Source organism: Falco biarmicus, chromosome 6, assembly GCF_023638135.1.
Source record: "Falco biarmicus isolate bFalBia1 chromosome 6, bFalBia1.pri, whole genome shotgun sequence".
Classification (NCBI taxonomy): domain Eukaryota; kingdom Metazoa; phylum Chordata; class Aves; order Falconiformes; family Falconidae; genus Falco; species Falco biarmicus.
In genome coordinates, this window is record NC_079293.1 from 90166257 (window position 1) to 90177838 (window position 11582).

An 11582-nucleotide genomic window follows, 5' to 3' on the forward strand; every position below is an offset into this window, starting at 1 on the left:
ATTTTTTTTTTTTAAAAAAAAGTGAATTTAATAAAGCAACATGATTTCTCTACAAAATAAATGTGGCATTTTAGAAAGAGGTCAGATGATTCATGCACATTCAGCCAATCTATGGGCAGGAAACAGCAGTAAGGAGTAAGATTATAATGACATCTTTTATAAATACAAAACCAGGACTAGTCTGTACACAAACCAGGGGAAAATAAACATTTAAATGCTGCAGTAAATATGATACACTTGTGGCCCTTATTCACCTCCATACTTTTCACAGGTGCCATGCTTTGCACAGGTGGAATGCAGAAGGGTACAGGGAAGTCCTTCACCTTACTTATATTAGCAAGTGGTTGATTTATGGTACAGATCCATGCTTACTACTTAGAAGACATGAAGTACTACAGCAATTAAACCACAATGGCAATGAATCTCTCTGCTGCTGACCATCAAGGAGATGGGTGTCAGAGAAAAAAAAAAAAATAATCCTTGAGAGACAGGAATGAGGCATTATTCATCCCATTAATTTAGGTGCTTACGTTCCCTATACAGTCAACAGAATACAGTATAAGGCATCTAATATTTTCCACATTGACCATACAAAGGACTTGGGCTTATAAATGAGGTACTTGAGAATAACCGGTGTGGCCACCTCCTGAAAAAACTTATTTGGTGCAATTAGGTATTATCATCACTGGAGACGTAAGGGTTACCTGCCTTCTGAACTTCAGATGCAGATCACTGCACACAAGGTAAATAGCTGCATAAACAAGTACTCTGACTTTCTGTTGCTATTCAGCTGTTTGCTCCCCTTCCTCCACCACCCAGAGGAGAGAAGAAACAAACCCGTAAAAAGCTTAACAGAAAAGCTGCTGTTAACATCTTAATCATGCAGATTTTTCACAATGAATTCAATATAAAGTCTGGAATAAATTTGCTCAGAAATTCACGTGACAATTGATAAGGATGGGACAACACAAGAGCTTCAAGTGGAGCTTGCTACTTCAGGTGCTGGGAAGACAGCAGCATCCAAGACAAGTCCAAAACCTAAGATGTTATAAGCACAGAGGAACACTTTTGAAGCTTGCTGTTATCAGCAAATACAATATAACACAAAACCTCTCATATTTAAATTCAGAGATACTAAAAGTGTTCTAGGCAACTCTCTGAAGCATGCAAGTATGCGTTTATCAGTTCTCAGCTTCTTGAAGATTTAGTTAAGCAACCTGTAGGGCCAAGACCACTTTCCCCTCCCCCTCATGCACACTGTTGGAACAAAAGGAAACCGGTTCACACCATTATCTCTGTGTGACAGCTACAGATATGCAAGAGACTGAGATTCCCAGGCTAGCTGTGATAACTGAAAAGGAGGTATCACAAATAATAGCTAGGATAAAGGGTTTTCCCGTTAGGTAGATTTCTGGAAGAGGAAAATAAGTTTAAGCCTCCCTACTTCCAAACCACAACCGTATTCTCAACCTTCCCCCCCATACTGGGCGGCGTGAAAGAGAGAAGGTCCTAAAAATGACCAGAAAGCCAAGGGTTTATTTAGGATGCTCTAGAACAGAGATCCTGCCAGTATCCACAGGACTTAGGTGTTACTTCCTATGTCACTCACTAGAAATAAGCACCGCAAAATCGATGCATACTTAACACGAACTTGTGTCTGTACAAAGTAGTTTGTGTACTGCTTAGCTCAAAACTTCACCTTTAAAGTGTGTTGAACTGCATAAGCTTTGGTTATTCCCAGGAATTCCATCCATAAGGAGATGAGGAGAGTGGTGTCTGTGAAGACCATGAGATGCACCTGATGACAGTGAGAGGCTAGTTTATGTTGGAAGGTGTGATCTCAAAGACCACGGTTTTTCCAGTTTTGGTTCTTAAAGCAGCACATGGGGAATGAGATATCCTCTCCCAACACACCGCCATCCTCCTAAGCTATATGCCTATGTTACACCAATGGGTAAATACCCAATAATTTTAATCACCTGTGTTTTCTGGGGCCTGAATTATTATTATGTCTAGAACATGACATCTCAACAGCACTTGAGTAAGAGTTATATTTGGGAGGGAAGGAAAAAAAACCAAGAAAGACAAAACCAGAGAGTCTTAAGTCCTGCAAGAACCAATCCTTATGATTCAGCTTTCATTCTGGGCTTTTCAGGGCATCATATGAATCTGATCATTAAAGAAACAACGGACCCTTCAGAAAAGCAGGAGATGAGTGCCAACATCTTCATCAAATTCCAGATCTGCCAACAATTGCCCACCTAAGTTTCTTTAGCTATTTCCTCTGGATGTTGTGCTCTTTTCTTCTGGCCTCAAACACATCATATTGGCTGAGCAGCTGTCACATTTCAGTGATGGCTAAAGAGTTACCCATTTCTGCAAACAGAAAAAGAAAGCCTATATAGACTTTGGAGATTATTCATATGAAATTATCATTTATCTAAAGTTACTATAGTGCACTGAAGTGACTAGAAAAATACTACTTGTGTTTCTTATGTTATCTGCCACGTCTCTCAGAGGTAAGTCAAAAGCACTTCAGAAAAAAGCACCAAGAAAAACAGGCGAGTCAAAGAAGAGAAGAGAAGAGAAAAGAGGGAGGAGCGAGGGGAAGAGAGGGGCGAGGGGTCTGTCAGGACTGAAAAATAACTATCGGAACACAGGACAGTGGGTACCACAGTAAAATTTGGCTTAGGCAGATTTAGAAAGGAGACCAATTTTAAAAATAAAACCAAAAAGGAAATCAAGCAGTGAACTGGGATCTCCTGCGAGGTACTGAAATGTCAGCCAGTTCATTTCCCCCGCCTGAGCGCGCCAAGAGCCCACGGCAGCGCGCCCGCACCCGCACCGCGGCCCGGGGCTGACCGGCCGCCCCGGGGAGCGGCTCCTCCCGCAGCTACGGCCGCACCGCGGGCAGCCGGCAGCGCCTCTCCCCGAAAACGGGGCAATGTGCGTCGGGCGGCGGCCCTCGGCCCCAGGCAGCCCCAGCTCCCTCACGGCGCGGCGGGCCCGGGCCCTCAGGCGGCGGGGGGGGACCGGGCCGCCCGTCCCGCCGAGCCGGCCGCCCCCACCGGCTGCTGCGGGAAGGCCCTGCACCGCGCCAGGCCCGCACCATCCGCGCCTCACCCCCGCGGCGGTACCAGCAGCCCCGCGGCGGAGCGGGACCCCCAGGCAGGGCCCCGCGGCCGGTACCTGCAGGAGGCCGCCCATCTTGGCGCGCAGGGCGCGGAACTCCTCCGGCGCCGCCTCGGGGTAGAGCTGCTGCCGCAGTAGCTCCTCCGTGACGGCCGCGTTGCCGTGGTAGGCGGCCTGGGCGATGCCGGCCAGCAGCGCGCCCAGCGGCCTGCAGCCCTCGGCCGGCGGCGGCTCGGGGGCCGCCATGGCGGAGCGCGGGGCAGCGAGGCCACGCCCCCAGCCCGGGACGGCGGCCGCGCAGGGACAGGCCACGCCACGCCCCCAGCGTGCGCTTCCCAGGGCGGGCGGGGGGCGCGGTCTCGGCCGCCGGTCCCAGCCCCCGAGCGCCCAAGGCGAGCGGAGGAAGCGGGGCTCTGCCCTGCGGACGGGCTTTATTAGCGCAAACATGGAGGCACGCACCCCCGAGCACCGTGCAGCCACTCCCCACACGGGCAACAAGTATACCCACGCGGGGCCCGCACCGACCAGCGTTCGGTCGTGCCCCGACGCTTTCATGCGCTGTCAAAGCTTTCTGTGATTTACAAAATAAAAACCATATACACACACACACACACTAAAAAACCCCACCAACCCAACCACAACCCATTCCCGTTGACCAGAACCGGACAGGAAGGGCCTGCCGGGGGACGATGGTTTTCTGCTTTCTGAATGGTTTCGTCAAGAAAAAGCACTCCATTCCACCCCTGTGCGGCTATTCTAAGGAAACTTCCACAGGCTTTGCTCTCAGCCCTTTCACTGTAAGATGCAGGGTCGACCACAAAACACATTAAGAAAGAGATACAGATAAAAATCAAGTGTTTTCTCTGTGCACCATTCTATACAACTTTAAATATACAAAAAATATTAAAATGTTCTGTATATACAAGCATGTGCAGTCACAAAAGAGACTGTGCTCTCCAAAGAGATGCCTACAGCACATTTCCTTCTGCGAGTACTGCAGCAGAATCATTTACCACCCAAGTTCAATTATTTAAGCCCTTCACAGTTGCACTCCTTCATATGACATACAAGAAATACCACATTGCTCGAAAATAGGAGTTTCTGACCAACATGATCTGTGCTGTCCGGCTCTTCATGCTGTGCCTTCTGTATGTAGAGGACAGGCCAAGAACACGTGCAAGCTGTCCCTGCCCGAGGGGATCACTGCACACCACTTGATGCCAGAGGTACAGGAAGAATTAACAGTATGTGCATCACAAAGTTTCTTCCACTCCTTCCATTCATTTGGACACTATTTAAAATGTCCTTTTTCACCAATGGCATTTAGATTAAACAGTGTCTTTAGAAGCATTAAGGGTGCAGGGATGCAGGAGTTTCTTTCCATCATTAGAAATGAATAGACAACATGAGAAACATAACTCCATTTGGGTACAGACTCTTCGCAGCTGACCCTCCTGAGACTCAAAACTCTTCCCTGATGAAAGCAGTTCACTCTTGCTCGTACTTAAAGAGAAAAGGGAGCAGGGTAGTAACTCTTCGTGGCTTATCCATATTACAGCGGAACATGAAATAAAATTTCTATCACTCTGGTTTAAATTTCTGAAGATGCTGTTCATCGACGACATGCTTTCTTCCGCTGCAAGCTGACGTACATCGTCAAGCCCTAACAAGCAATGCAGGTTTACTGACTTAGGTTGAGGTACAAAGAGAAATTTGTTCTTGTAACTGCTTTTTCTTCTCAGATCTCAGCCTACTCGGTGCCTTGCATGATGATGGCAAAAAAAGCTGGTAAAAAGTGCTTATTTTCACTTCAAAAACAGTAGAAAATTACTCAGAACGCACGTGGCAGCAACCAGTAACCTGTGTCTTTAAGAATATCATTTATTTGTTTTTGTAAACAACCTTATTTTTAAACAAATTAAAAATACATTGAAAAGTCTCTCTCTAGATATATACACAGTACATGTTCAAACTTCACTTCATTGCGATGCCATGGTTTAAGCTGAAAAACAAGAGCTCTTGATCCAAAACTCAACTGCAACACAGCCACCTTCGACAGCACAGCACGCTGCGCCGCCAAGCCCCGGTCCTTCAGGAATACTTCATTTGTTATTTATCACCTGAACTGTTTTTCGGCCATAGTGGTAATAGCTGTATGCAGATGTTACCGTTGTGAAAGCTGTGATGCACCTTTGGGGAAAATAGTTCTGTAAGTTGTTTGAGTCTTCAGTACAATAATAAGATGTGTTATTTTTAGGCGTCTTCCCTATTTTTCACTACACAGCCAAGGACTTTGTCCTACAGAAATGCAGTTTACAGTTTAGATGCTGAAATTCAGTACTAAGTGGAGGATTAGATAAACAAACTGCCACCCAGCACTAAGCAGCACATTTCAGTGTAATTACACACTAGGCCAAATTTCTACCATATTAGCACTTGTTTTAGAGAAGGAAAGGCAAAAGATTCCATATATGTAGCCTACATAATTTTTACCAGCTTGAGAACTGACTGATGTGAGAAACTATCCCCTAGTAATATGAAAGGGGAGCATTCAAACCGTACCAAACTTGGACTCATTTTACCAAATTCCAAAGCTAAAGCACAAGTTTTGGCTTTAGCCTCTTTTTTTCCCCTTCTCAGATGCTGGGTAATAACGATCGGTATTTCTAAACCAGCACTGCTCCTCTGTGTCAAAGGCTGACACCATTCAGGCATGAGCCACCACCATGGTCCTGCCCCTCCCTCACCAGTGCCCTCCCTGGACACACTGCCGGGCTCATCCAGGGCATTTCTGAGCGTGGTTATAGCGTACTCTGGTAACTCACGCCCAGCACTTCTCTGTTACTCACAACACGGTAACACACAGTCCCAGACAAGCAGCAAAGTAAGCATCTTTCACAGATGCAAACCTAGATTTGGCTTTCCAGCAGGAGGAAAAACCACACTGACTGTTAAGATCAAGTTTCCCAGTTCCTTAAAAGCCTTGCGGTTTGGGTTGGGTTTTTTTTTTGTGGTTTTTTGTTTGTTTGTTTGTTGGGTTTTTTTCCTAAAAGGTGAGTAACACTGTATTTTCCACTACTTTAAACTATGTTACTTAGTAATTCTGTTATGTGCTGCTCAGCCTCTTTGTTCTGAAGTCTTACCTAACTGTTCAGGAGAAATAAGTGCACTTGTAACACCTGCTACAATTCAGATTCTGATACAGTTCAGCTCTCCAGTGATAGCAGCGAAAGGAACAGCCACTACTTAAGGAGGTACGCTCCTGTATGCCTGTTCTCATTCGATCCCTCCCTTTCCTTCCTATAGTCTAGCAGGAATCACCGATTTCTTCAGGTGCTTTTCAAAGAGGCCTCAGAAACCTAGATTTCAAGATAGCAGGTACAATATAAAGTAAAAATAAGAAAACACTTCTCATCTACTTTTACTGATACTAGGGTTACTTTTTCAAGGATACTTACAGCACAAATAAATAAAGAATCCATACAACCTTTCTCCCCACTCCCTTCTTTTCTGTTCATCTGAACTTACACTATGTTCTGAAGACTTGTTTCTTAGCTATTATTCCTGGATCTTAACTAGTTTAATTTGGCTACTTCTTGCTTGTATAGTCAGCTAAGTACCATAAATACCTAGCTCCTGTGGCAGTCAAGGATAAATGTGTAAAAATTCAGGCATCTGGGCACAGGTTTTTTTTGTTCCACACAATTAGATTAATCTCAAATACCAGTTTCTTTAGAAGTACATTAAATTATCCGAAAAAAAGTGCAGAGATAAGTTACCATAATGTCTGCAGATATATGCTGTCCACATAATTGAAGACAGGAGCTGCTAAAGAAGCTGCCACCAAAATTAGCTGAACCGCTGTATTCATCTGATAAAAGCAAAACAAAATATGTGACTAAAATGAAGATACGTACCGTGCAAGGAATACCAATATACACTTTCATTACTGGTTTAAGCATTAGTCTATCTACACAAAATTTATTTAGAAACCTCTTTTAATGAAGTATCTTGCACACTCAAAATTAGCATGTACTCTGACAGAGCGCAGTTGAAAATCTTTCGGGACCTAGGTTGCCTCTGAATTAGTCGGCACTGTTTTGAAACCGCTCAGCAGTAGTAGCAAACAGCCCCTCCCCCTCCAAACTACACACCACCCCAAGCACTGAGGAGTTACCTTTTGTAATGAGTTACTGCTCTTACCTTGCTAATCAATGTCGGTTTTAACTGGGCAGTAGCGTAACAGGGGTTAAAATACCTACTGAGTGTTCTCTGTTGGGGAGAAAAGAGGGAGGGGGGGAGGAAAAAAGGCAATTCTAGGATATTCAGTTTGATATGCCTCTTGACACGATACAGAAAAATCAACTGTAACACTGAAGAATTCTGCTGCTACCACTCTTACAAGATTTATTACACATCATACACAGGAAAAAGTTATCAGTAGCTCTGACTCATCTTTATGAAACTGTTTTATGAAATACTGTTCTGCTTACAGATCTACCTGGCAATAGGACAAGAACACCACTACATCTTAGGCTATCTAGCCAAGTTTTGAGCAACCACCAAGTCCCAAGATGAAAATCTCTTTGTTACAACTTTTAATAAAGGCTTATTTTTTTATGCTTGTAAAAATACAGATGATTTAATCAAAGTAAAATGATTACATGTTCATGCAATTTTGTTTAGTGCTATATACTTACCGGTGGAGACAGAGTTTTGTATCGCACATAAAAAACAGCAGCAATGAGCGCTACATCCCTCAGAATAATCATGGATGTAAGTGAAACTGAAAAACCAAGCCAACAGGATCTAGTGAAAAATCATGCCCATGATTAAAACCAAAACCCAACCAAAAGAGCACAAAATACGCAGCAAGCAAAATAACCATTCTCAAGCTCTTCTGAACCAAGAAAACTTGGCGTGACTGGAAATTTTTTAACCTGCCTTCTGAAAGTCTAATCGGAAGTCTTAAAACAATCCAGTCTCTGAGAAAATTTTTGAAATAGCTACTGACCACTATTGCTTTCAAGAAAATACATTTGAGAACGGCAATATATGCTAGTTGCCTTTGTAAATGGTAACACATGCTTTCTATGAGGTCTACTGGGAGGATGTATTCCAAGTATTTAATCAGAGCAAACAGCAAAGTGCATCTGGCAAAGCAAGAGTTCCATGCAATACACTGCTCTCCCTCCAGAACCATAAGAAATATAACTACAGATAAAATTAGCTTCTTTACCTTGTATATATATAGTACTGCATGCAACTGACATTTTCTCACCTGGGATAAGATTTGCACAAGTTAGGCTTACATACAGCACGCTGATGAGAATTTTATCAGCCAGAGGATCAAGAGCACTTCCCAAAGCTGATTTCTGATTAGCCCAGTTTCGTGCAATAAATCCATCCAACTAAGAAAAACAAAGTTCAGTGTTTCTTTGTTAGAAAACTAAGAATAACAATAGCTTATATATGCTAATGTTAGAGATACTTCAGGAACATCACCGCTAATTTAGCTAAGATGGAACATGACACCTGTTTGCTGGTATTGGTATAATTTTTTCAAACCGCAGACCAGATTGTGGAAGCCTCTGAATATATTCGATTCTCATTGTTTAAAAAATAAAATGAACTGGAAAAAAAGGTAACCGATGTTCTAAAATTGGCACAGTTAGTCGGGGTGAGTGCAGCAGGTACACCAGCGGGTGCAGCAGCGCTGGCTGGGACAGCGCCCGCTGGGGCTGGGCAGGGCACCCCTTTGCACCAGCAGCACCACGTTCGTCTGTGACCTCCCCTCCCAATGTCGCGCAGGATGCGCCCAGCACTTCTACAAAACAACGAACGTAAACCCTAATCCGTTGTATTCATTTCCACTCCGCGCTGGAGTCCAACGCACGCCAAAGGTGTGACCGTAACCCACCCTCTTCCCAGAGCGCTCCCAAGGCGCTGCGAACCTACCAGATCCGTCACGCCAGCCAGGACAAACACACCCAGCGCGACGTCGAAGTTTTCTTCAACGATCAGGTAACCCAGCACCGGCGCCAGCCCCATCCTGGCCATTGACAGCATGTTGGGGACGGTCCAAGGGTTTTCGTACTGCAAGGCAAGGCCGCCGGCGCTCAGCCCCCCCGCCGGCCCCCGGCCCCCCCGCCGACCCTCGGCCCCGCGGGGAGGGGACAGCCCGGGCCCTGCCCGGCCGCCGCGCCCCCGGTCACGTACCAGCTCGGCGTAGCGCCCCGCTGCCCGCCGCTGGGGGGGCTCGGGCGGCGCGGCCCCGCCGCTCAGGAGGCGCCAGGCGGCGGCGGGAGCGCGCAGCAGCGGCCGGCGCGGGGGGCGCAGGGCGGGAGGGGCACCCGCCCCCCCCGCGCCCGCCGCCAGGCACAACCCGCTGCCGTTGCGACGCCGGCCGCCGGCACCCCCCGCGCCGGGCCGGCTGGCCAGCGGCCTACCGGGCTCACCCGGCCGCCCCCGCGCCGCGCCGCGGAGCAGCCCCCAGAGCCCCCTGCCCAGCCAGGCGGCGGCCAGCATGGCGCGGGGCTGCGGCCCGCCCGCGGGCCCTACGCGCGCTGCTGCCGCCCTGCCCGCGGGAGCCCGCGCCCGCCCGCCGCCCGCGCCATCCGCCGCCGCGACAGACTGCCGGGGGCCGCGGACCGGCAGCCAGGGGCGGGGGGGGCGTGCGACATTTTGCGGCGGTTTACGGCATTCCACCACCACCACCCCCTCCGGCGGGCAGCGCGCTTTACGGCAGGTTGCTCTCCCGCGGCGGTGAAGCGAAGGACTGACACCGGCCGTGAGGGGAAATTAAAGGGAAAACCGGTTTCCTGCCGTTTCGCGGCCTACCTGCCGGCCGCGGGCGGCCATGGCGGGCGGCGCTTTCCGCTCCAGCCGCTCCCTTACGGGCCCCTGACAAAGGGAAGCGAGGGTTTGTTTGGCTGCAGACCTCTCACAGCACCAGGTAGCCTCTTGTTCCTGGCACCTGCTCTTCGCCCTCCCTCGCCCACGTTTACTTTAGCTCAAGGAGAGGGAAAGTTTACTTTTCCAGGTGCGACCACTTGCTTCGGAGGCTTGTGCCTGCCTCCCTTCCCTAGCGCTAGGAGACACGGTTATTTTTCATATTTCTGGCATCAGTTTATCACCCGGCTACGGTTTGACTTTTTCAGTCAGCTTTAATTACACACAGCTGTCAACAACTGGCAAAACAAATGGAAAAAACCTGCCAAAACAACCACCACCATACAAAAAAACTAACTGCGTGTGGGATATTTAACTCTTCCACAGGTGTTTGGAAGAATCTAGAAAGAGCAGCTAAAATGTGAGTGACCATGTTAGTAAGTTAATTTCTGTACCTCGGGTGTAGTTGCTTTTTTCTTTTTTAAAGAGGCAGGAGAAGAGCCGGGCTGCACCATCAGCAAGTTCACAGATTACGCCGCCACAGTGGCCGATACCCCCGGGGGTCGCGCTGCCATCCAGAGGGGCTCCAGCAGGCAGGAGAGTTGGTTTAACAGGAACCCGATGAAGTTGAGTGACGCAGCTGGCCCTGGCACCGGGCTCTGGCCCATCCTGCTTGGGCAGGAGAAGCTGGTCTCTTCCCACCTGGACACTTCGTGGTTCTGAGCACAGACCTCTGCATTCCAGAGCAGGGGAGGTGTCCTGGTTTCAGCTGGGATAGAGTTAATTTTCTTCTTAGAAGCTGGTGCAGGGCTGTGTTTTGGCTCTGATGCGAGAGCAGTTACACCGATGGTTTTGGTTGTTACCAGGTAATGTTTATTCTAAGTCAAGGGCTTTTTGGTTTCTTGGGCTGTGCCAGCCAGAAGGCTGGAGGGGCATGGGAAATTGGGAGGGAACACAGCCAGGACAGCTGACCTGAACTGGCCAAAGGGACATTCCATACCATGGGACATCATGCTCCATGTATAAACAGGGGGAAGGAAGCGGCAGGTGAGGGGACACCCAGCATTACGGCGTTTGTCTTTGCAAGCAACCATTACGCGTGGTGGAGCCCAGCTTCCCTGGGGATGGCTGGACACCTGCCTGCCGATGGGAAGCAGTGAATGAATTCCTTGTGTTGCTTTGCTTGCATGTGCAGCTTTTGCTTTACCTATTAAACTGTTCATGTCTCAACCCTCGAGTTTTACATTCCTTTCCGATTCTCCTCCCCATCCCTCGGGGTGAGGGGCAGTGAGCGAGCAGCTGCATGGTGCTTGGTTACTGGCCGGGGTTAAACCACAACAGGAGGGAAGCTGGAACCCCACTTCTACAACTCCAGTTCTGTCATGTCATTATGGACTAGTTATATTGAGCAAGTCTGAGAGTTCTTTGGTCGTGTCTTTCCCGGCCCCCTCCCCGCCCCCAACTGCATTAATCTACTGGCAGAAGTTAAAATTGGTATCTAACACCTTTTAGCTGATCCCATGTAGGATTAACACATGTGCTCTGCTGCCCAGATGCTG

General features: G+C 48.0%; 2 protein-coding genes across 7 annotated transcripts in view; both read right to left on the reverse strand.

Annotated features, from left to right (window-relative positions):
- Window positions 1–3422, reverse strand: part of COMMD1 (copper metabolism domain containing 1) — a 79191-nt gene extending 75769 nt beyond the window's left edge. For 3 of the 6 annotated variants that reach the window (XM_056344465.1, XM_056344468.1, XM_056344467.1), the window contains exon 1: window positions 3190–3421. In XM_056344465.1, the coding sequence (XP_056200440.1) occupies window positions 3190–3378 (189 nt within the window). In that variant the 5' untranslated portion in view covers window positions 3379–3421. Of the gene's footprint in view, window positions 1–2261; window positions 2377–3189 lie in introns of all 6 variants that reach the window. The other 3 variants (XR_008822707.1, XR_008822706.1, XM_056344470.1) reach the window with 2 other exon arrangements.
- A 1573-nt stretch (window positions 3423–4995) lies between these two features.
- CRLS1 (cardiolipin synthase 1) lies at window positions 4996–9819 on the reverse strand. Its single transcript, XM_056344464.1, has 7 exons — window positions 9352–9819; window positions 9091–9228; window positions 8414–8543; window positions 7833–7918; window positions 7336–7404; window positions 6912–7003; window positions 4996–5322 (listed from the first exon to the last, which is right to left on the reverse strand). Exons 1-7 carry the CDS (start codon window positions 9658–9660, stop codon window positions 5235–5237), a joined length of 912 nt encoding a protein of 303 aa, XP_056200439.1. The 5' UTR covers window positions 9661–9819; the 3' UTR covers window positions 4996–5234.
- Between the last annotated feature and the right edge of the window lie 1763 nt (window positions 9820–11582).

What these genes read in the sequence shown, in the direction of transcription:
- CRLS1 (XM_056344464.1), bottom strand. Translation starts at nt 9,660, where the DNA reads ATGCTGGCCGCCGCCTGGCTGGGCAGGGGGCTCTGGGGGCTGCTCCGC. An exon ending in AACCGACATTGATTAGCAAG is followed by an intron (nt 7,004 to 7,335) that starts GTAAGAGCAGTA and finishes TGCTTTTATCAG; the next exon opens with ATGAATACAGCGGTTCAGCT. An exon ending in ATATATCTGCAGACATTATG is followed by an intron (nt 5,323 to 6,911) that starts GTAACTTATCTC and finishes TTTTCCCCAAAG; the next exon opens with GTGCATCACAGCTTTCACAA.